The sequence below is a fragment of the Trichechus manatus genome, unplaced genomic scaffold, assembly GCF_000243295.1.
Source record: "Trichechus manatus latirostris isolate Lorelei unplaced genomic scaffold, TriManLat1.0 scaffold00024, whole genome shotgun sequence".
Taxonomy (NCBI): domain Eukaryota; kingdom Metazoa; phylum Chordata; class Mammalia; order Sirenia; family Trichechidae; genus Trichechus; species Trichechus manatus.
In genome coordinates this window covers 9,230,560-9,255,365 of record NW_004443960.1, presented here as the reverse complement: position 1 = coordinate 9,255,365, position 24,806 = coordinate 9,230,560, and the positions used below count along the sequence as shown (strand labels likewise).

At 44.0% G+C, this 24,806-nt stretch overlaps 1 protein-coding gene and 1 pseudogene across 2 annotated transcripts in view; both read left to right on the top strand.

Annotated features, from left to right (window-relative positions):
- The window catches only part of GRIN2A (glutamate ionotropic receptor NMDA type subunit 2A), a 460,109-nt gene that overhangs the window by 340,298 nt on the left and 95,005 nt on the right, over positions 1-24,806 (top strand). For both annotated transcript variants that reach the window (XM_004373246.1, XM_012554644.1), the window contains 3 exons: positions 14,282-14,487; positions 20,677-20,845; positions 20,959-21,112. In XM_004373246.1, the coding sequence (XP_004373303.1) occupies positions 14,282-14,487; positions 20,677-20,845; positions 20,959-21,112 (529 nt within the window). The remainder of the gene's footprint in view (positions 1-14,281; positions 14,488-20,676; positions 20,846-20,958; positions 21,113-24,806) is intronic.
- LOC111820019 (uncharacterized) lies at positions 826-969 on the top strand (annotated as a pseudogene).

Below are 24,806 nucleotides of genomic sequence, written 5' to 3'. Positions count from 1 at the left end.
TAAGTAGTTGCAAGCTTGTAGAAAGCTTTGCTTATTAATTATAACAGAGTAATCAGCAATCTGGGATTCTACCGTCAGCTACAATTTGTGTAAATCTGAAAAGTTTTGACTTAACTACATTGACGCGGTGCCTAAGCCTCATACTTGAACTTGAGTCTTTTGACTCCGAGTCTAGGGTCCTTCCAAACAGCTGAGTTTGCCTGTGTAACTCAACAGGGACAGCAGTGCTGAGTGGCGGCCTGCCTGGTCACCGAGACTCTTTATTTCTTCCTAGTAATTCCATAGGGCTCTGGAATTGTTGATTAATATCCAAGATGAGGATAACTGGTTTAGGCGAAATTGAATTGACAGCAGAGGGTTACTTAGTCTCAAACAGCGAGTTTTCTCAAATAGTGGGTCTCATCTGGCCCATTCTGTGGGGAGACTCCCCTCCCCCACCACCTTCTAATGATCGTGTTTTTAACAGTGGGCAAAGCTGTGCTTAAGCTTATTACCGTTTCCTCACCATTAAATCTTCTGTTGGCTTTAGTATATTTCAAAGTATCCTCTCGCTGGAATACTTAAGGGCTCAGACAAGCCCGGAGCTAAAAAGCAAAGTAGTTTGGGGCCAGAGCTGAGCAAAGAAAAACAATTGTCAGAAGCCCGTCTTCCCTAAGTAGGACTGAAATTCTGATCAGTGTGCATTTCATCCCTGGGAGGGCTGGCACCCATGCACCGGGGCCTTGGCTGGCGCCTTCACAATAACTAGCAGGGCCTCAGGCACCCATCCTTGGCTCGCCCTGTCATTTGGAAGGTGGAAACTGTCCATCTAAAGATGTCAATTTTATCGCTTCTCGGCCTTTTGGCTAAGATCAAGTGTAGTATCTGTTCTTATCAGTTTAAAGATGTCAATTTATTGTTTTGCCCCAGATACAGAAGAACAAATGCCCATCAGAGGCCTGATACCAGGTTCCAAACACGTCAACTTTCACAGCCCAGGAACGTGTTAGGGGCGAGGGGATGAAGTGCTTTCAACTGCTCGATACCCCCAGGTCCTATAACGTTATTTTAAAACTCCACAGACACTGGCAATGAGGTTAACTTTGAACGTTCAGGGCTGAGGTCTAAATGGAATTGGGCTCTTTTACATAATGCTGAGTGAGGAAATCCATCAGTGTCTGGCCGGTGACATCCCTTGAGTCAAGCCTGATGCGTTGAAGCCTCCCGCTTCCTTACTCTGCAATTTTATTACCTGAACTAATCTCCTTTTATAAACTGCTGCTACACATGCAGCCAAGGATTTTGCCACTTTTCAAGATTTTCATTACAAAAAATATAGTTGCTAAGGAGTAAGAAGAGGCAGAACCCATGTGCACGCTCAACTTTATCATTATTTCTGAGCTGGTAAGAATGAATTGAGAAGCCCTGGTGGCACAGCGGTTAAGTGCTTGGCTGCTAACTGAAAGGTCGGCAGCTCGAACCCACCAACCGCTCTGTGGGAGAAAGATGTGGCAGTTGACTTCCGTAAAGATCACAGCCTTGGAAACCCTGTGGGGCAGTTCTGCTCTGTCCCATGGGGTCACTATGAGTCTGAGTCGACTCCACAGCAACAGGTTTGTTTTTTGACGGGTTTTAAGAATGAATTGATAATCCCAATAAATGAAAGCCCCTCTCAGCTATCGGCCCAGCATCAGAGTATCTCTCTCGACAACATCCTAACTCTTATCGGCCACCCTGCTGAAGGAACAAAAACTGCTAAATATCATTCAGGTAAATACGCCCCCAAAAGGCTATTTACTCTGCCAGATTGCAAATGGCATTTCATTTTCTTAGAAGTGGAGGCTGCACTGATCTCTGAAATTTACCCAGAAAAACGTACGAGCAGGTCAAAAGCAAACCTTCCCCACATTTCTAAATTGTCTTCGTGAAGCCGTGGAAGATAGTAATAGTTACCGTGATTACGGTTATAGAGGACAGACCTTGGGCCGAGTGCTCTTCCAATATTATGTGTTTATCCCTGCCTGCCATTCCAGTTTCTGGGATTGTCCCATTTTCTTTCACATCTCCCCCTGGACTGTTTTGCAGACCTCCATGTCTTATGGTTTTCTTCTCCAAGACAGCAGCCCTTTAAGGCGTTCAGCCAAGTTCATGTTAGGGTTTCCGAAGTAACAGAGACAGCCGTGTCAACAGCATCATGTCATCTCGGCCGTCAGCATCTCAAGTACAACGTGATACAAAGCTGGAAACCTCCCTTAGGAGGGCCCCTTATATAATGGATAGGGATGACCACAGAGGCGAAGAAGTCTAATCAGCTGTTAGAGCTTTAATTACATTCCTCTTGGTTGAAATCCCCAAATTACCTAATTGTCACGCAGTTCATGTTTAAGCGGTTGATTTTTTCCCCGTGATGTATTATTCTAATCGCCTTTTGGATGTCCATGTTAGTAGCGGCGGAATTTAACCTGAAGCCTGGGAGGGAGGGCCTCCTGCCCCCCAGCTGTTAGAGGCATTTTCCATGGTGGAATCCAAGGTCTTTAGCAGAATCAGTTCATAGGAAAACTGGGGAAATAAAAATGTCATACATGAAAGAAAACTGCAATATAAACTTTAGCTGATCTCGCTCCTCCTCTGATAGAGAAGGAAAATGATACCCCCTCCAAAGAGGAAAGAGGGCACTGGTGGGTCAGTGGTAGAGTTCTCACCTTCCATGCAGGAGACCTGGGTTCAATTCCTGGCCAGTGCACCTCATGTGCAGCCACCACCCATCCTTCAGTGGAGGCTTGTGTGTTGCTAGGATGCTGAACAAGTTTCAGCAAAGCTTCCAGACTAAGACAAACTAGGAAGAAAGGCCTGGAGATCTACTTCTGAAAACCATCCAGGGAGAACCCTATGGATCACAACAGTGTGATCTGTAAGCAGTCATGGGGATGGCCCAGGAACAGCAGTGTTTTGTTCCGTTGTGCGTGGAGTCACCATGAGTCAGGGGGCCGACTTGACAGCAGCAAGCAACAACAATTCTTCTATAAACACGTAACTGCTAACACATTAGTACGGAGAACACACTGAAGAAAGGCCTGGTGATCTGCTTCCAAAAATCAGCCAATGAAAACCTTATGGATCACAACAGTCCCCTTGCGTCTGGGTCGCCACGAGTTGGGGGCCGATCGATGGCAGCGAACAGCAACAGAAGGGAAGAGCAATACATATTGGGAGTCAGAACTCAAGTGTTCCGCTCCTCAGGACACCACCCTTTCTGCTGTAGGGTGCTGATGACTTTCTGTTGTTCCTCAACGCGGTAAACTGCTTGTGCTTGCCTTAATATCTCCCAAAGCAAATGTAATGGTTCTCTTGGGAGTACTGAGTAGTGGCTGTGTCATCAGGCTCTGAAGTCAAATGACTTGAGCTCAGATTCCAAGTCCTCTCACTAGCTGTGTAATCTTAAGACAAGTCACTTAAGCGCTCAGTTTCCTCATCTGTAAAATGGGAATAATAAGGGCATTTCCTTATAGGGTTGTCAGGGTGAAATGAGCAAATGCCTGCTGGGGTGCTCTCAGAGCCTCAATAAGTGCCAGTAATTATACCCCTTAGTTATTTAATTATTATTTTTACAGCCCATGAAGGATGACTGATACAGAACTTGCGCAGTGAGAGACTCCCAAGAGCTTGCTCAAAAAATTTAGTGATTACGAGAGAGCTCCTTTGTAGTTTTTGCTGATTTTTCAAGTCTGTAATGTTCTATCCTTCCAAGATGGACCCAAAGAAGAGAAATAAAACACTGTTAACTGGTTAGCTAATTACAGGGACAGAACACTTTAAAGGGCGCACAAAGAATTAAAAGCAAACCAAAGAAATAGAACTTCTATCCTTCCCAAGGGACTGCGGAGCAGACGAACTCTGGCGAACTAAAGGTTATAAATGAACTCTTGAAGAAAATGGCAGCCCATTGTTCCGAAGACCTTCATTTTTAAATTTGAAGTTGAACAGATTGGGCTCTTCTGCTGTTGGCTGAGCCTCAAGAGGAGAATAGAGGCAAAAATAAGAGTTGTTCATGGAAATAAAGAAGCTCAAAACATGTCTCCATGAATTACCAGATGAGTATTGGGTTCTAAGACTGTTGATGCTGTTATCCATAAAGATACTAGATTTTCCTGACAGCAGTTATTATTGGAGGAAAAAAAAAATTAACTGCTCCAATGTGAGCTGTGTAACAATGAGGCAATTCTCAAATTGCAACTGAGAGGAATTTAATTAAGGCTCTTATAGCTGATTGAACGCATTTAGATCTGCTGGCAATTGCCACTGGTTACATAAGTAACCCAAGAAGAAAGATTTCCATCTTTTTTGTGTGCTGTATTTAATCCTTCTGTTAGCCACAGCTATGATACTCTAGGTGCTTCTCAGAATGTAGTCCTTAGACTACCTATAGCAGAATGATCTAGAATCCTGGTAGAAAAGTCAGGTTCCCAGGCATCATCCTGAACCTACTGACTCAGACACTCCAGAGGTCCAGGAGTCTGCATTCTTACTCAGCCAAGAACCAAGGAAAGGTTCTTATTCATGTTCAAGTTTCATAACGCCAGCACCTTCAATTATATCTATTCCTCACTTATTGACTCTCTCGTTAGCCAACATTTCACATTTACAACAACAGTAAAAGATCTACTTTCCAACTCTTTTGCACATTAACGATTTAAGTCTGGCAATAAGGAATGCTGAGGTATGAGGCGAGAGTAACACTGGCTGTGATGTTTAAGGTTATGTGTCAACTTGGCTAGGCCATGATTCTCAGTGGTTTGGAAGTTATGTAATGATGTAATTTGGCAGTTATGTAATGATGTAATTTGGCAGTAACGTATGATGTAGTCATCCTCCATTTTGTGGTGTGATGTGGTCATCCTCCATTTTCGCATAATGCTGATTTTTCTCATAACGGCCTGGTCTTTGGAGCCTAACCGTGTCAATAAGTAAGAAGTGGGTGTATTGCACTTACAACAGTGCATCCAAAGGAAGCAGGCACTTTGCCTACATGTCTGAAGAGCAGTTCTTAGTTTCACTTTGAGGCCCCATGTCATGGAGGTTAGAGTAGGTTTGACCGTCACTGCTTTCCAGCGGTTTCTTTGTAGAAGCTTTATAGCACATACCGCAAAGAGGAAAGCTGGGTTCCAAGGTGATGTTGCTCTAGGTCTCAGCATATTCTACCATCTTGAATGAACTTTAGATCAGATATTGGCTTAAAAGGAGTCCCTAGGTGGTGCACATGGTTAAGTTCTTGGCTACTGACTGAAAGGTTGGAGGCTCAAATCCACCCAGAGGTGCCTTGGAAGAAAGGTGTGACGATCTACTTTCAAAAGATCACAGCAATTGAAAACCCTGTGGAGGGCAGTTCTACTCGGACACATGTGTTTGTCGTGAGTTGGAATCAACTCAACGGTAACTGGATTTTTGATGTATTGGTTTACAAAAAACCATTTCCCTCAACTGTGAACTTCTCCATATAGAGCACATTTCAACTCAATATCAAGCCATGGCAGTGGCTCAGACATCTTTGCTATACTTTCCAGATCAATCAAATTCTCATCTGCTTCACGTTTCCAGCAGCAGCCCAGGACACAAAATTACTTGTGTGTAAACCTGCTATCTGCTTATTTGTGCATTAGATTTGCACGCAGAGGCACGGTAGGGATGCTAATCGATGCTGCTATTTATGCTAAATATGGACATTGAATCATTTAAATTTCCTTCACGGCCATTTATCTCGTGTCCTTTGGAAGACTTTATATTGCAGGTGGAGAGAAATTGGCCTCCCATTTGCTTTGTTTTTCTCCTTAAACTCATCTTCCTGAAGAGTTAATTACTCATATTTCCTCCAGTTGAGGAGTAAATCATTGCTTAGTATTCAGAGTGAAACGGTTGCCTATGTTTCGCACATGTGGAGTGTTTGTTTTAAGGCCTGTGTGGCACTTGGTTATGAAATAACCCAGCTTACTGGCCGTGGCCCATCAATCTGGACCATGGGCAGCATGAACTCAGCTTTCATTGTCGGTTCTAATAAATTTACTCTCTAATTTTTAATTTCACAATCCCTACTGCCTTGCCTCCGTGGAGAGGAGCTAGGTAAACAGAAAACTTTCTTCTTTCAACTTTGAATTCTCAGTAGAAATAGATGGTATGCCGCAGTCAGAATTGGGTTCAGTTTTCAGCTAACATTTATTGAACCGGCTTGCGGATAGCGCCATACTCCATTCAACGTGGGGCCCATGGTTGTGAATTATACAGACTATGATTCAAGTTTCACTGGGCCCTCACCTCCCACACACAGTCAGTCTCTAAGTCCGATTGATTCTACCATTTAGCTATCACTGGCGTTCATGCTAACCTCACCACCATGGCCCTCTTGTCAAGCTACTGACCTCTTTCATTCAGAAATAACACAGCTACCTCCTAGCTTAGCACTCTCCTTTCAGAATCTTTTAACCACAAACCCTTTCCAATGCACTACATGAGAAAGAAGCGTTTGAATACGTCAGCCTGATCTTACCTCTTTGCTGATAAAAGTCTTCAAAAATTCCCACTTCCACCCCCTGCACACTTCAGCTGCCCTTAGAATAAAGTTAGAACCCCTTAGCATGACACACACTGAGTCTCAGGATCTAGCTCCTGTTTGGAAGCCACTTCCTGCAGGAAGCATCTTTTGATTCCCTTCCAGAGTAAGCGAGTGTCTGCTTCTCTGTGCCCTGTGCTTGCCCCCAGCCAAGCATTTATCTCATGGTATTGCTATTGAGTTTTGACTTCTTCTCTGTAACTGCACTAGACATTCTAACGATAGGGACTGTGCCTGGATTGTCCACCACTGTAGCCCCAGGGCCTGCTGCAGTGCCTGGCACAGTGCAGAACACTCAGCGCATGTTTATTGAGTTCATGAATGAACAAGTGAGAGAATGAACAAGGGGAAAAGAGAGGGTGCTGGATGGAGGCTGAGACAACGCAAAGATGAATCCCAGCTGGAGAATCAGGCTTCATGGGAGAAGTGGCATGGAGCTGGGCCCGGAAAGAGTGGCTGGGATTTCAGCAGGTGGCATTGATGAGGAGAGGGATTCTAGGTAGAAGAAACGGTGTAGGTACAGGCAGGGAAACGGGATTGCTCAGGGTGCATTTGGAGCAAAGTGTATCCATCATTATATGTTAGCATGTAATGCGTGTGTATGTGTTTGTGTGTGCACGCATGTGCAGGTATGCATGTGTTCGTGTGTGTAGACGTGTGAGAGTACCTGTGTGTGTTGGATATGTGTGCGTGTGTAGTTGTGCATATGTGTGTGTGTTGGTATAAGAATGTGTATAGAGGGTGTGTGTGTAAGTGTGAGTGTATATATGTGTGTATGGTTAGGGTGGTTATGAGTGTACATGTGCGTAGTTATGAGTACACATATGTATGTGGGTGTGTGTATGTATCAGTGTACATGTGTGTAGGTGTGTACGTGTTTAGTTGTGTATGTAGGGGTGTGTGTGTATAACTGTGTGCTTTACTGTGAGACCATGTGCAGATGTGTATGTTGTACACGTGAGCATGCATATGTGTATGGGTGGGTGTGCGTATCTAGTCGTGAGTGTATAGGTGTAAATGTATGTGCGTGAAGGTATGTGTGTGTGTGTTTGTGTTCTGGTGTGAGAGTGTGTGTAGGATGTGAGAAGGAACAGAGAGAGGGAGAATGTATGTGTGGTGAGATTGTTTGGAGGTATGTTGTAGAGACAGATGCCTTTTACGTAAAGTCTGGATTTGGTCCCATGGGCAGTATGAGTGATAGAAGGATTTGAGCACGGGTAGATCTATGACCAAGAAGCCCTAGTGGCACAATGGTCAAGCTCTCAGCTGCTAATTGAAAAGTTAGTGGTTCAACTCATCAGTGGCTCCAAAGGAGAGAGGCCCTGATGATCTGCTCCTGTATAAAGATTACAGCCTTGGAAACCCTCTGGGGGCAGTTCTACTCTCCTGTAAGGTCACTATGAGTCTGAATCGACTTGATGACATGCAGCAACAACAGATCTATGACTTGATGTGTAGATACATGTTCTTAGGGAGTGGCTTTGGAGCTCAGGAGACCAGTTACAAGGTGATTCCAATTGTCTTCTGGAAGCATCTCATAAGTAGATCAATAAGATTAAATGCTCATACCCCTTTGAAAGGTGAGCCACACAATCTATTAACCTACTTTCTCCCAGCCCTTTGCCCCCTCTGTGTCAGCCCTCTGAATTTATCCAGACACGAACAGGTGAATATTAATTAACTTGAGCCCGGCAGTTTCTGAGGATGAAATTATCTCTACTCAGAGGAAATATTGGCTGAACATTTTGATAAGTAATCACTGCCCTTTCACAAAATGCTTTCTAGGAGCTGAAGAGCAATTAGCTTTCTAAAAGCACAATATTCAAATTTTTATTAATAAGAACGGATAACAAAAATCATGACAAAGTAAATTTCCTCCTTTAATATTTCTTTTAGCAAAATCACTTTTCTCCATCAGAGGTCAATTATTTTTCTTTGTCCTGCAAACTTCAGTCTACTTGCTGAAAACACTCGGTGGTTTATCGCCAAAATTCAGTTTATTTTAGAGGTAAAGCTTTTTTTTTTTTTTTTCTCCTGCCACACAGCCTATTTGGGTAAGTTTGGGATGGCTTTTAAGTACAAAAAAATCATGAAAGAGTTAGAAACCCTCTGCCCACTCCTTTTTCTTGTTCATCGGGTGTTTTTGAGGATTAAAATGGTGCTAAGGATGGTGCCTGATACATACTAAGTATCCAGTGACTGCCAACTTTTATTGTTATAAAAGCTCAAGCAATGCCCTCAGGACTTTATCTCGCTTCACTCCCTATTTCCTAGCTCTGTACTCATTGTCAGATAGGTTCTTCTTTCACGGCCACCTTCTCCTAATAAAAATAAAAACCATTGCCATCAAGTCAATTCTGATTCATAGCAGCCCTATAGGACAGAGTAGAACTGCCCCATAGGGTTCCAAGGAGCGAATCCACTGCCAACCTTTTGTTAGCAGCTGAGCTCTTAACCACCGTGCAACCAGGGCTCCACCCCTACTAATGGTACCATCAAAAATCCCAGGGAAAGCTCCCGTTGGTTCAGCTTGGGTCACGTGCCCATTCCTGAGCCAATCGCTGTGCCTAGGGGAACAGAATGTCATGATTCACCAAAGGTCAAGTGCCTGTTCTTGAAGGTGGAGGTAGTAATGCTGTCTAAAGGAAAATCAATATGATGTAACAAAAAAAAAAAAAAAGAAGTGGGAAATGGATGATGGACAGGCAAAAACAGCAGAAGACTATAGAACTCTGGGGAAACGTGCAGAAACGTGTGATTTGTAGCTAAAAAAATCACTAAAGTGGGAAAAAAAAAAAAAAAACGTGCCCACATCAAACTAAAGTTAGTATCAAGAAATGCTCTTAGGGAGTTAAAACATAAGATAATATGTTTTAAAGCTTTTTTCATTGACTTAACAACACACAGACCTTACCCTGTGCTGGCCTTTCTTCTGTGTGCTTTACGTATATTAACTAATGTAGTCTCTCAGCAATCCTGAGTCACAAGACTATTATCATCCCCGTTTTTCAGATGACGAAAGGGAGGCAAGGAGCCGGGAAGTGACTTACCCCAGGGGCACAGCTGATAAGTAGCATAGCTGGTGGGCTGATAAGTGGTGAAGCCAAGTGGGCTGGCTCCAGAGTTCACATTCCTAGCAACTCTGCTAGCCGGCCTCTCTGAGAGTATTATTTTTAAAGATTACCTCTTTTGAATTCAGAAACGAACTTTTTAAAAAAAAAAACACACATTAAAAAATTTTTAGAATTTTTTAGATTTATAGACCAATTGCAAAGGCAGTACATGGAGTTCTCATATACCCCACACTCATTTTCTCCTGTGATTGACACCTTACATGAGGATGTATATTGGTCACAGTTGTTGCTGTTACGTGCCATTGGATCAGCTCTGGCTCATGGCAACTTTCTGTATAATGGAAGCAAACGTTGTCTGGTCCTGAGTCAACTTCACATTTGTCGGTATGTTTGAGTCCATCCTTATGGCTATTGTGTCAATCCATGTCCGTGAGGGTTTTCCTCATTTTCAGTGACCCTCTGCTTTACCAAACCTGATGTCCTCGTCACAATGAATTATCAAGGATTTACGTGCTGTATCTAAAGTCTGTGCTTTACTGAGGTTTCCTCAGTTTACCTAATGCCCTGCTTCTGTTCCATCCTGGTATTTCATCTACATTTAGTCATTATGTCTCCTAAGGCCCCTCTTGGCCGTTTCTCAGACTTTCCATGTTTTTGATGACCCTGACAGTGTTGAGGGGTGCTGATCAGGTATTTTGTAGACTGCCTCTCAGTTGGGATTTGTCTGCTTTTTTTTCTCATGATTAGATTGGTGTTATGGGTTTTGGGGAGGAAGACCACGCAGGTGAGGCACCATTCTCATCACATCATAGCAAGTGTACCTGTTATCAGAATGACTTATCACTGTTGATGTTGACCTTGATCGTCTGGCTGAGGTAGGATTTATCAGGTTTCTCCACTGTCAAGTTACTTTTTATCCCAGCAGAAAATTATAGTTGCGTTTCTTCACTGATTTAAAAATACATCCTGGGTTTAAATCCCAGTTCTGCCATTCTCAACCCATGTGAACTTGGACAAGTTACTTAAAGTCTCTGTGCCTCAGTTTCCTCCAGCCTTCCAGTTAGCAGCCTAGCCCTTAACTGTTGCACCACCAGAGCTCTTTATAACGTGGTTACCACAGATTAAATAATAGAAGCAGCATCTACATACTGGAAAAGCGCCTTTGGATTCGGACAGCCCCGTGGTATAACTCTGGATTCTACTGCTTACTCCCTGTGTGAGTTTGGGCAGGTTATATAACCTCTCTGCACTTGAGTTCCCTGAAATGTAAAGTCAGGGATTTGTGGGGATTAAACTAAGTGATGATATTGGCACATTTCCTGACTATGTAGAAGTACACAACAGTGGCATTGTTATAGCATCAAAATGCTTGATGCAGGTAGGTGCAAACTTTATTTTATGAGGGGAAGCAGGAATAACTTCACAGATAAGGTAGCATTTGAGCTATGTCTTAAATGCTAATGACAACGAAATAATAGCAGCTGTCTTGTATGTTACATACTAGACCCTGTGCTCAGTGCTTTCTGTACATTGTCAGCTCAGTCCAACCTCACAGCACTCCTACAAGGCATATCTTGTTCCTGTCCACACATGATGGGGCAGTGGTTAAGAGCTCTGCTGCTAACCGAAAGGTCTGCAGTTCGAATCCATCAGCCGCTCCTTGGAAACGCTGTGGGGCAGTTCTGCCTTGTCCTACAGGGTCGCTATGAGTCAGATCAACTCGATGGCAATGGGTTAGGTTTTGGTTTTATCCACAGATGGAGAAAGTGAAGTTCAGAGAAGTTGAGCGACATTCCCAGGGCTCCCAACTAATGGGAGAAGCCAAGATGAGTATCCAGTTCCGTTTGATTCCAAAATTCATTCTTTTCTCAAGAGCAAAAAATAAAGTAAAATAAAAAATAAAAACAAAAAACAACCTTGACAGCTTTTCCAGCTTACAGCAGTGGGGCCAAAATGATGAGCATTCCCAATGCGATGGGCTCTTCCACATGAGGTAAGACACGTGGAGCCCAGCTGCTATCTAAGAAGTTGTTTTTCATTCAGAGATGTGGGAATTTTGAACTGAGGGGAAACAGAAAGAAGAAAAGACGTCTGGGAGATGAAGCCATGCCTACATGTCACCATTTTAATTTTATGATAAAAAGAATGAAAATGTTGAAGTTAAAATAATCCCTAAAAATTAATGGTGGTGGAGTGATTTGGAAAAGGATAGCGAGAATGGTTGCACAACTTGAAGAATGTGATCAGTGTCACTGAACTGTACACGTTGAAGTTGTTGAGTTGACGTTGTTTTGTTAGGATCTCTAAAAAAATAAAAAATCTCTCCGTTAAAAAGAAAAGAAAAAGCCACTGTCTTACCTGCTGAACTCTTCAACCTCTCTTAAAGGTTATGTTTGAGTTTTCCAGAAGCAGAAAGCAGAAAGAAAAGGGTTGATACAACATGGTCCCAAAAGGAAAAGCTCAGCTGTCTACTCATCTGTTACATATTTGTTAGTACTACTTTAGTCTTTGCCCTGCAGCAGACTGATAGTTCCAAGAAAACCAAAACCAAACCTGTCGTTGTTTAGTTGATTTGGACTCATAGCGACTTTATAGGACAGAGTAGAACTGCCCCATAGGGTTTCCAAGGAGCAGCTGGTGGATTCGAACTGCTGACCTTGTGGTTAGCAGCTGTAACTCTTAACTACTGCACCACCAGAGCTCCAGGAAAGCAGGAGTCTTACTCATCCTTGTTCCCAGCCTGGGGCCAGCATATAGTAGGCGTTCCGTAAATGTATGTGGAACGAATGAAGAATCTGATGGACTCAACATTCTCCCCAGCCCATCTTACACATTGCAGCGTGCGTAGATGGATGTGTTTGCTTAACCAAATTACTCTCCTGCCCCGCCTACCTTATCAAGAAAGCTATCAGCAAAGCTGGACTATTTTGTAATTGGCCACATGGGATGGTTCTGGAAGGCCAGCAAGAATTTTCCAGCCTGAATGATGAGGTCATCTTAGGGAGTACTGGGTGCCTTCTCTGTCCCCACCCCCTCACCCCACCCATTGTCCCACCAAACCCAAACCCACTGCCGAATAGTCAAAGCCAAGTCATAGTGACCCTACAGGACAGAGTAGAACTGCCCCATAGGGATTCCAAGGCTGTAAATCTTTATGGAAGCAGACTGCCACATCTTTCTCCCATGGAGTGGTTCGTGGGTTCTAACCTTTTGGTTTGTAGCTGAGTGCTTAACCACTATACCACCAAGGGCTCCCTTTCTGGTGTCCAGCACATCTGAATTCTCCTTAAGAGCCCGAGCTTCGTTTCTGCCGACACTTGAGTTACAGAAGAGGTGAGGGGGTTACGTCAACATGGACAAGCCCAGACTCAGCACTTAGCTTTTCAGACGCAGTGTTTTCCTGGAGTCTGGTATTACAAATAAATCGCTGACCTGTGGGGCAAGCCCTCACCATCAGCATGGGAGCAGGGGAGGGAGGAGAAAGTGCGATGCTGGGGCAGCTCTCCCAGCGTGTGTGGGGATAGTGCCAATAAACTGTTAAATGAGATTAAGGTTCAAAACATAACAGCCTTCAATTTGATTCCACTAAGACTCCGGCTGCTGCTCAGAGGGAGCGCAGTCAGTTCTATTCTGACGGGTCCTGATGTACGCTAAGCAGTAAAAGTCTCCAATCTGTGCCGGATTAATACAATTTCACCTTAATTTGCAACTTCACAGGCCGGCATCTCTAATTTCCTGAGCTGCTCTGTCCCCCTGTATCGTCTCCCCCGACCCCAGCCCTCAGTTTTTCACTCTTCAGCTTCACCTTCTCACTCTGTAACGTCATGTCTGTCCGCGTTTTCTTTTCCTTTACCTTGTTGCCTTTTAACTCTGTCTGTTTCCTTTTGCTTTCCTCTGTACTTGAAAATGTTGTGTACCGTCGAGTCTGTTCCATCTCGTAGCGACCGTGTGTGACGGAACTGCCCCATGGGGTTTCCTAGGCTGTAATCTTTATGGAAGCAGATCCCTAGATCTTTCTCCTGCAGAGCCACTGGGTGGGTTCCAACCGCCAACCTTTAGGTTGGCAGCTGAGCGCTTAACCACTGCGCCACCAGGGCTCCTAAAGAACAGTATGGAGCCCCTACCGTATGCCAGCCTTTGCTGAATGCTTTTCATGTATTGCCTTATTCAGTTCCCCCAACATTCTTCTAAAGTAAGTGGAATTGTGCCCATTTTACGGATGAGAAAACAGAAGTTCATAGTAATTAAGAGCTTGCCAACGGTTGCACAGATAGTAAGTGGCAGAGTTGCCGATTGAAACAACCTAGACCTCCCCGATTCTAAAATCCATGCAGTTTCCACGACAGCAGTGGTTCTCAACTCTGGCTGTTTATTACCATCACTGGAGAGCTCTGAGAGGACCAAAGTTTGGACCCCACCCCAAGAGGCGCATATTTAATTAGTCTGGGGCGGGGCCTGGCGCGCGGGGCTGCCCAGTGTTTTGCCTTTCCGGTTTTCTCAGTACGGAAGCAGATGCCCTTAAGAAAGCTGGGTTTCTTCTTCCTCAGTGCCTCTGCCAGGGAAGGGCTTGCCTCTGGACGTCAGTGGTGCAAGAAAGCACAGATGTGTCTCTGTCTTTGTGCTGCAGGTGGGCAAGTGGGAGAACGAGACTCTGAGCCTGAGACACGCTGTGTGGCCGAGGTACAAGTCTTTCTCAGACTGTGAGCCAGACGACAACCATCTGAGCATCGTCACCCTGGAGGAGGCGCCCTTTGTCATCGTGGAAGACATCGACCCGCTGACCGAGACGTGTGTGCGGAACACGGTGCCATGCCGGAAATTCGTCAAAATCAAGTGAGTGTCGGGGAATGCTGTCCATGGAGTGTTCCCTGCCCTTTTAAATCGCATATATCGTTGATAATATCTGTAATGTAACAGTAAAATGTAATATAAGATATGGACTTCCTGGGTGGCGCAGACAGTTAAGCTCTGGACTGCTAGCTGAAATACTGGAGGTGCAGACTCACGCAGAGGTGCCTTGGAAGACAGGCCTGGCGATCTGCTTCTGAAAGGTCACAGCCTTGAAAACCCTATGGAGCGGTTGTACTCTGCACACATGGAGTCACCAGGAGTTAGAATCAACTTGATGGCATCTAACAACAGCAATTTAAGATATACCACATATAATAAACCCAAACCAGTTGCAGTTGAGTTGGTTCTGAGTCATGGCAACCCCACGCATGTCAGAGTAGAACTGTACTCCACAGAGTTTTCAGTGACTGATTTTTCAGAAGCAGATCACTAGGCTTTTTTTCCAAAGAGCTTCTGGGTGGACTTGAACCACCAACCTTTTTGGTCAGTAGCATGCACTTCACTATTTGTGCCACCCAGGGACTCCACTGTATGTAACTGGTATAATATAATTATAGATGAAAGACTTAAATACATTCCTGGAACTGCACCAAGTGGTTTGCATTCATTTAATTCCAGCAGCAATTATAGGAGGTAGGCGGCTTTTCGCCCATTTAAAATATGATAGAAGTGAGACATGGGAAAATTAGCAAACATGTTCAGAGTCATCCAGCTAGCAAATGGAAGAGGCAGGGTTCTACCACCGGTCTGTCTGACTCCAAAGGCACTCTTCTTAACCATTATGCAGAATCTACTGTCCTCCTCAGTCCTTCCTGAAATAAATATTTCCTTTCTGTTTTTCTGGCTGCCCTTTCCCACGACCCCGCCACTCTGCTCTTCCTTCCGTCTCTCTCGTATTTGCTAGATCCAGACTTTTCAAAATTTAAAAAAAGTCCCTCCATTTGGAGATTTTCACGGATCTGGCATCTGACTTTCTGATGTAATTAAGGTGGAACTGATTTCCTGACCATCCCTGGGTGGTGCAAACAGTTAAGCGCTCAGCTACTATTCAAGAGGTTGGAGGTTCGAATCCACCCAGAGGTGCCTTGGAAGGAAAGCCTGGTGATGTACTTTGAAAAATCAGTCATTGAAAATTCCATGGAGCACAGTTCTACTGTGACAGACATGGGATCGCCGTGAGTCGGAGTCGACTCGACAGCAACTTTTTTTTTTAATCTTCTGATAGCTTCCTTGTTCATTGACAGCGAGCAAGTATGGCATCTAAGTCATTTCTAATTTTGTTACAATGGATAAAAGAGCTGATATTTTCTATCAGAGTCTTCAGGGAAGGGTTCTCCTTAATCCACAAGTCCTTTGGGGAAGCATAAAGCTCCATGGCCAAATCTAAGGCCCAGCTCATAATTTTTCCTAATGCAAATACAAGCAAAAATACTACCCCTGTGGGACATTCAGGAGCCCTGGTGACACAGTGGTTGAGTGCTCAGCTGCTAAGTGAAAGGTCAGCGGTTCAAATCCACCAGCTGCTCCACAGGAGAAAGATGTGGCAACCTGTTTCCATAAAGATTTGCAGCCTTAGAAACCCTGTGGGACAGTTCTGCTTTGTTCTGTAGGGTTGCTATGAGTCAGAATCAATAGCAACAGGTATAGGTGGAACATTCACAAAAAGAAAAGCCTGCTGTTGGATGGAAATCGGCCTTTTTTATGACAGATAGAGTATTTTCTGATCACCTCCTTTCACCTGGCCAATTCTCACTTGTCCTTTAAGTGTTAGCCAGCACATCCTCAAGTTGGGTGCGTTCACCTATTTCCTTAGTATCTGGGAATATCTCTGTCTACCCTTACCATCTGTTGTCATGGGTCACAGTTTGCTTGTGGTTTCCCCTAGATGATGAGCTGCCTCAGGACAGGGAATGTGGCTCATTAATCTTTGTACTCCCAGTGACAAGCACAAGGCACAACACACACATGTTTGTTGAGTGACTAGATGAGTGAATGGATGCTGTTCCTCCACATTTAGAATTCCAACCTAAGTCTTTTATTATAAAAGAGATAAATGTGTGAAATAAAATTTGGGGCTTTTGCCTGTTTGTTTTTGAATTCAATATAATTTTTTTTTGCATGTGAAAATATACATAGCAAAGGCTACCATAACATTTTGTTTTTTTTTTTTTAGTGTTGAACTGTTACATGTCTAGGTATGTTTTTATGCCAGAGGCAACCATATCAAAAAGACTGTACAAAATTTTGGTTTGGAGAAGTTTTTTATCGATGAGGTCATTAAAATCAGTCTCTTTGAAGTTGAAATTATGAATAGATCATTTATTTTAAAAAATAAATAAGCATTAAGTACAGTTTATGTGTTAGGTGCAGTGCTGGCCATGGGGACATGTCAATGAACAGGGCAGACAAGGACCTTTTGGTCACAAAGCATACATGGTTAAAAAACAGCTAATCCAGTGAAGGAACAGGGCAACTGCATGCTCTGATAAACTTGTGAAGGAAGTAAAGGAGGCCGTGTGTTAGAGAGTAGCTTGGAGTGGGTGGCTATTTTTGCTCACACAGGCAAGGTTTAAGGTGAGATACAAAGGATGAGAAGGAGCCAGACAGGTGAAGAATTTCCAGCAGAAGGAACAGCAGGTGCCAAGGCCCTTGGCGAGTTTGGGAAACGGAAGCCGAGCGCAGTGCTAGATGGATGGCCTGGGAGGAGGCTGAAGGGGGAGATGTGGGGAAGTTGTCAAAGGAGGTCCTTATCTGGGTGAGTTCTTCGAGCAGAGCTCAGTAAGATAAAGAATGCAGGGTGGCCAGCACAAAGCAAAGAGTACGACCTTGGTTGTTCTTGTGAGGTGCCGTCGAGTTGGTTTCGACTCATAGTGACCCCACGTATAACCGAATGAAACGTTACCCAGTCCTGCACCATCTTCACAATTGTTTCTGTGTTTGAGCTGTAACCTCCGTAGGGCACCCTCCTTTAATATACCAGTTGCCCATGGAGGCAACTCCACCTCATGGCGAACCCACATGTGTTACAGTAGAACTGTGCTCCATAAGGTTTTCAGTGGTTGATTTTTCAGAAGGAGATTGCCAGGCCTTTTCTCCAAGGCACCTCCCCGTGGACTCAAACCTCCAATCTTTCAGTTTGCAGCCAGGCATGTTACCCTTTATACTTCTGTGTTGTTCTTGTATGCCACTGAGTAAGTGCCGACTCACAGAGACCCTATAGGACAGTGTAGAACCTCCCCATAGAATTTCTGAGACTGAAATCTTGATGGGAGCAGATCTCCAGGTCTTTTCTCCCGTGGAGCAGCTGGTAGGTTTAAACCACTGATGTTTCGACTGGCAGCCAAGTGCTTAACCATTGTGCCACCAAGACTCCTACTCAGACTTCTATAAGGCCAGTCAGGTAGGGCCTCATGTGTTCCACAGTCAGTAATAGGAGTTTACAGTCTTTAAAATCTGAAGCCTTGGAGTAGAGAACAAGTAGATCACCAAGTCTAGAGCTATGTTTGTATGAAGAAAATGAATCAAAATAAACTGCTTTCTTTAGAAGAACTGATTTTTTTTACTCAAGAATATAAGCAGCCTATAGTCTGAAATTCACAATTTTGGTTCCCATGGGGAAGTGAAGGCTTGCAGCTTCCTTTCTCCCATTTGGGGACATGAGGAGTTTATTGGGCATTTACAGGATAATCAGAGTCTTTGGCTTACCTGAAAGCAATAGTAAATTATTAGGATCTCCTAATCCCAGCATTAACACAGGGTAGAGCAATTGTAGTTCCTGAAAGTAATATCTTTGAGGCAGGTTGATTAGTTCCAAGAAGGATTTCTTTTGGACAACATGATCGTATTTGTTTTTCTGGTGATGTTCTCCCAGGGAAACCCTTTGTCTCCACTGCTGGTGAATGGTGGAGCGTTGAGGCCACACACCAGTCTTCTGAAAACACAGCTAATCGCAAATGAGCTGAGAAATCAGACTTTTCTTCTAGGCTGTTAGTTGGGTGTTAAAGCATGGAGAATAGTTCAGGAAAAGTTATCTGGGCTGATATGTAGGGAGAAATGGCCATACCATCAGTTAAAAGCCAAAGCTGTCAAATCGCTGGTGGAAAGAGAGGGAATTTATTTTTATGCACTTATATGAGAGGTGCTGTACTTGGTTTCACTTAATCTTCCCGATTACCCACAAGGGGAGTGTCCACCCTCTCAATTTACCATCAAGGCTCTGTGAGCGGGGAGACTCGTCAGGTTCCCGGTCGTTGGCGTAGACTGGTATTTGAACACGACTCTGTGACTCTCCTGGCCATGGTCTCATCCACTGGCCCCACTGGGAAGTCGTGGAGCCAGTGAACTGGATGATTTATGGGATCCCTCTTCCCATGTTTTTTTTTAGGAGTCTCCCTTACTTTTGACTGCTGGTGGGGAGTTAAGAGAGAGTGCATGTGGATCGTTTGCAGATGTCTGTGTAGTTAAGGGAGCCCTGGTGGTGCAGTGGTTAAACACTCAGCTGCTAACTGAAAGGTCAGTGGTTCGAGCCCACCAGCCGCTCCATGGAAGAAAGATGTGGCAGTCTGCTTTCATAAAGATTGACAGCCTTGGAAACCCAATGGGGTAGTTCTACTCTGTCCTGTAGGGTCCTATGAGTTGAAACCGACTCAATAGCAGTGGGTTTCGTGGTTTTTTTTTTCTTTTTCTTTTTTTGGTATAGTTAAGTCATGCACCACCCTTCCCCCAACACAAGGGCTGTGATAGGAACCAGCGGAAGTTCTCGGTTACAAGCTGGTCCATGTTTCTATAATCCCCACAATAGTGCTGACTATCTCATATCCCCATGTCTTTTTCATCTCTGTGTGCCCAGAGCCTGGTTCTACATCTTGCACAGTGTAGGTCCTCAGTGGGTGTTTGCCAGGTGAAAATGCATCAGTGACCATCTGCATCTAGAAATACTAGTGTCCAGGAGGTGGGGGCGATAATTTATGCATAAGCTGGACGAAGTTCCCAGTGAGGCCAAGAATGGTCTGTATACCTGTGACCCTGAATCTTAAACCTGGGGCGTTCTTAACCTCTGTCCAAACTCTCCCAGGAATCTTTACCCAGGTGAAGGAAGAGACAGTGATAGGAGAAGAAGGGAGGGAGCAGAGAGAGAAAAACCAAGAAAAACCAAACCCTTTGCCGTCGAGTTGATTCCGACTGGAAGCAACCCTATAGGACAGAGTAGAACTGTCCCACAGGGTTTCGAAGAAGCAGCTGGTGGATTCGAACTGCCAACCTTCTGGTTAGCAACCAAGCTCTTAACCACTGCGCCAGAGAGAGGGAGGGACAAATGGACAAGTGGAAAGTGGCATCCCTGTCTTTACCACCACACCCTCCTAACCTGCCCTGACCTCTGCTCCTCCATCCTGACGGGTGGACAGGACCATCATGGAAACCCCCCTCTCTATCCTGGAGGCTGGATGTCTGCTCTGAGCCCACCACCCCCAGCTGGGGGAATGTGGAAGGCTACCTCGGTACATATTTACATATGATGTTTGGTGGCTCATACCTGTAGTGTAAAGATTATAGTGTAATCTCCCCAACCCCACCAATGTCCAGAGTAGAGTGGGTCAGGCTGGAGTTACAACTGTCATAAACATGGTGTAAGTAGGTTCTTTGTAAAGGTAAATAATAAGATTATACAGTTACATACTCTTATCTGTATAATGGGGACACAGTACTTCCTACTTCAAGAGACGTCATGGAGACGTAGCCAACAATTAGTGTAGTGTTTGGCATAGTGCATAAACCAAAAATACCCATTGCCATCGAGTCAATTCTGACCCATAGTGACCCTATAGGACAGAGAAGAACTGGTCCGTAAAGTTTCCAAGGAGTGGCTGGTGGATTTTAACTGCTGACCTTTTGGTTAGCAGCCAAACACTTAACCACTGCGCCACTGGGGCACAGTGCATAGCAAATAATAATTGCTCCATAAACATTAGCTGTTGTTGTGATTATTGCTATAATTAAGAACATTTTGTACCTCTGCTCTCATAAATTCACTGCATGTCTTTCGAAAAGCCTCTTCCTTCCTTTTTTTTGAGCCTCAGTGTTCCGTCTGCAAAATAGTAGCATAATGTAACCAATGATTGTGACCACACCTTGTAGGACTAATATTCTGTGTTCCTGGGATTTTGTTTACAGCAATTCAACCAATGAGGGGATGAATGTTAAGAAATGCTGCAAGGGGTTCTGCATCGATATCCTCAAGAAGCTCTCCAGAACGGTGAAGTTTACTTATGACCTCTACCTGGTGACCAACGGGAAGCATGGCAAAAAAGTTAACAATGTGTGGAATGGAATGATTGGTGAAGTAAGTTATCTTTCTGTCCCTCAGGCTCTCATTCAGACTTAGGGTCTGAGGTCCCCAGGGATGGTAGGAAGGATAAGTAAAGAAGCTGTTCTTTTTTCTTACCTTGCATCCAGGTGGTCTATCACCGGGCAGTCATGGCGGTTGGCTCGCTCACCATCAATGAGGAACGTTCTGAAGTGGTGGACTTCTCCGTGCCCTTTGTGGAGACGGGAATCAGTGTCATGGTTTCAAGAAGCAATGGCACCGTCTCACCTTCTGCTTTTCTAGGTATGTGAATGTCGTGGATACACTTGCCTTCCTATAAGGAATTATATATTCTGAGTTGTTCGCCCAGAGGATGGGACTAGACAGGAACTTATTTAGTTGACTACATCAGCATATTCAAGAGCATGTTGCATTTGAATTATCCCAGTTCACTCCCACCCGACCCACCCAGTTCTTTTATTTCTTTCATTGATCTTTAACTTAAGAATATTGGCTGAAAATACTAGTACATATTCACATGTTGCTGTTGTTGGGGGCTGTCGAGTCGATTCCGACTCATAGCGACCCCATGTGACAGAGTACAACTGCCCCATAGTGTTTCCTGGGCTGTAATCTTTATGGGAGCAGATCACCAGGTCTTTTCTCCCATGGAACCGCTTGATGGGTTTGAACCACCAACTTTTCAATTTGTAGCCAAGCGCTTAACTGTTGTGCCACCAGGTCTCCTCCACATTCACATACAGGTCTTTATTGCATAGAATGTAGCTTAGTAGATATAGTGCTTAGCACCTGGAAAACATTTTAATAATAAGCCTGTTTGTCCACCAACCCAAACCAGACCTGTTGCCGTCGAGTTGATTCCGACTCATAGTCACCCTACAGGACAGAGTAGAACCGCCACGTAGAGTTCCCAAGGAGTGGCTGGTGCATTTGAACTGCTGACCTTTTGGTTAGCAGCCAAGCTCTTAAACACAGTTAATATGAATCAGCTCATACACCTTTTTTCAGCATCCATATACCAAATTTCCACCTTGTACTAGAATGACAGTCATCTATTTACTGGATGTCAGAGTGAAAATAATGATGCCCGCACAATGATTTACGCCAGCACATGCTGATAAACAAAATAGAAGTAGTTGGAAGAGTATATATACACTGCTTTAAAATTAACTGAATCTGATTTTAAATGTGTCTATCCTTTAAGCTGAATGGTTTGCAGAAGGAGGAAATTCTTTTCACCCTCCTTTTAACCATTTCATAAATTTATGTTTTTACTTTACAAGTTTTTAAGAGTAAGGTAGAGGACTTCTGGGCAACATGGTACTATAGTCAGAAGCACCACGCCATCCCTCTGCAGCAAAGATCAGAAAAACTAAGTCAAACAGAGTCACACGTCAATCCTGAAACCCTAAGCTTCAAATGAAGAGATAGCACAGCCAAGCACCGAATGGAATAAGAAACTGACTGAGAACAGAGAGCGAGGAGAGATACATGCAGAGGTCCCCTATCAGCTACCGCAGCATGGATCTGCCATCTTGGACTCCTGTTGGAGATCAGCAAACAGGGGGTACGAGAAAGCAGCTTCATGGCGCTTCCAGCAGGAGACAGAACAACTGGTAACCAGCGATATAGGCTTTCCCACCCCCCACCCTTCTTCACCCCCACTTAGCCTCCTCTACTTCCTGCAGCCACAGTCTCTTGGCTGGGAAGCACCAGCTTCACCCCGGTCTTGCTTGGATTCCACCCGTCCACACTGGTCGACTCCCTGAGTGTCTTTTGTTGGCTGCTGGTGTTGCTTTTTTTCTGCTTCTTTAGATTTCTTCCTTACCTCTCACCACCTCCCCCTCCTTTCTCTCAAATACCTGGCTCCATGCACCATCTTTGCTTCTTCCAGAAGGGCTGCGAAAGACCGCTCGACTATGAAACTGCTTCCTGGCCTGTGCCGCCACGCTGGTGGGACCCCTGGGGCTTTTTTTTGATTTGCTCTGGTTTGTTCTGTTTTGATTTGTTTGTTTGTTTTCTTTTTCTTTTCTCGCCTTGGGAGCCCCTTCTAGCTGGGCAGTACCCTGCGGCTTGGAAGCTACTCCCTTACTCTGCACAGACACACAGGGACCTCCCTGGGGGCATTTCTTTTTTCTTTTTTTTTTTTGTGTGTGTTTTTGTTTTGTTTCTTTGTTTTGTTTTCATCTCTCTCTTACTCCCTTTTTGTCTTTCTTCATTTCCAGTCTCAATTTATTCATTTTTTTCTTTTACCTTTTTCTTTTTTTTCTCATTTTTGTTTTTCCCCATTTCTCAGTCTCTCATCTCTCCATTCCAATAGCAAGCTCCCTTAGCACTCTTTTTTGTTTGTGTGTATGTTTTTGGCTCCTCTTCCTCTCTGCCCTCTCTCATCTTTCCCATGCCCATCTTAGCTCCACACATCACAATCTGCCCCCTCCTTTCTGCCCACCTGCACCATGTGCTGAACATCACGCTCCCAAGCAACACAGGCACGGCCTACTGGAACCTGCCCTGCACTGATTCCTGGTCCACAATGTCAGCCCTGGTACGTGCCACAAACAACCCATCCCAGCAACTCCCCTTCAGCTGGACCTACCCTGCTGTACCATACTTGAGTGACTGACCCTGTCCATTAGAGATGGAGGTGAAAAGTATCCTGCCTACAGACGAGCAGACAAGAAAGAATGCACAGCCTGCCTGCTCAGACATAACCAAATAAAGCAAAAAAGCAGGATGAAACAAACAAATTTACAATCAATAAATGGGGAAAATAACCACTGAATGCCCTGAAGACAGCAGACAATATCAAAACATTTATAAAAACAGGACAGGATGGTTCCAGTAGGCTTCCAAAATAAAACACCAGATGACCTTCCAGTAGAAAAGGCACTAGACCTAACTGATAGGGAATTCAAATCTCTAGTATTCAGAATTATTCCAGAGTTGACGCAGAAACCAGACAAAAATGAGGAAAAAATAAATTCATGGAAAAGGCAGACAAATTCATGGAAAATACAGACAAAAAAATAGAAGAATTCAAGAAAATAATACAGGAACAAAATGCCAAAATACATTCACAACTAGAAATCATATAGAAACAACAGTTAGAAATCCAAAAGATAAACAATAAGATTTCAGAAATAGATGGTGTCATAGAAGGGCTGAGGAGCAGGTTTGAAACGATGGAAGATAGGATCAGCGAAATTGAAGACAAACACTTGGATACGACTCTGTTTGAGGAAAAATCAGAAAAACGAACAAAGAAAAATGAAGAAACCCTGAGAATTATGTGGAATACAATCAAAAGCAAAAATCTTCGAGTGATTGGAATTCCAGAACGGGGGGAGAAAACAGAAAAGACAGAGAGGATCACTGAAGAACTGCTGACAGAAAACTTCCCCAATATCATGAAAGATGAAAACCTGACCATCCAAGAAGCTCAACAAACCCCATATAGGATAGACCCCAAAAGAAAATCACCAAGGCATATCATAGTCACACTCACTAAAACCAAAGACAAAGAATCCTGAGAGCAGCTTGAGAAAAACAAAAAGTCACATACAGAGGAGAAACAATAAGACTAAGCTCGGATTATTCAGCAGAAACCATGCAGGCAAGAAGGCAATGGGATAAGATGTATAAAACCTGAAAGAAAATGATTGCCAGTCAAGAATAATATATCCTGCAAAACTCCCGTTCAGATATGATGGTGAAATTAGGTCATTTCCAGATAAACAGAAATTAACCGACTATGTAAAAACCAAACCAAACTTACAAGACTTACTAAAGGGAGTCCTTCGATTTGAGAACAAACAACATCAGACCACAGGCTGAATATAGGACACAGGATTGTTCTAGCCAGATACCAACCTAGGAAATGAACTCTTAAGGACTATGCAAAACCAAAAGAATGACAACAGGGAACCCAAGAGGTTAATCTGTAAATGGCAACAGCATCAGAACAATAAAAGAGGGA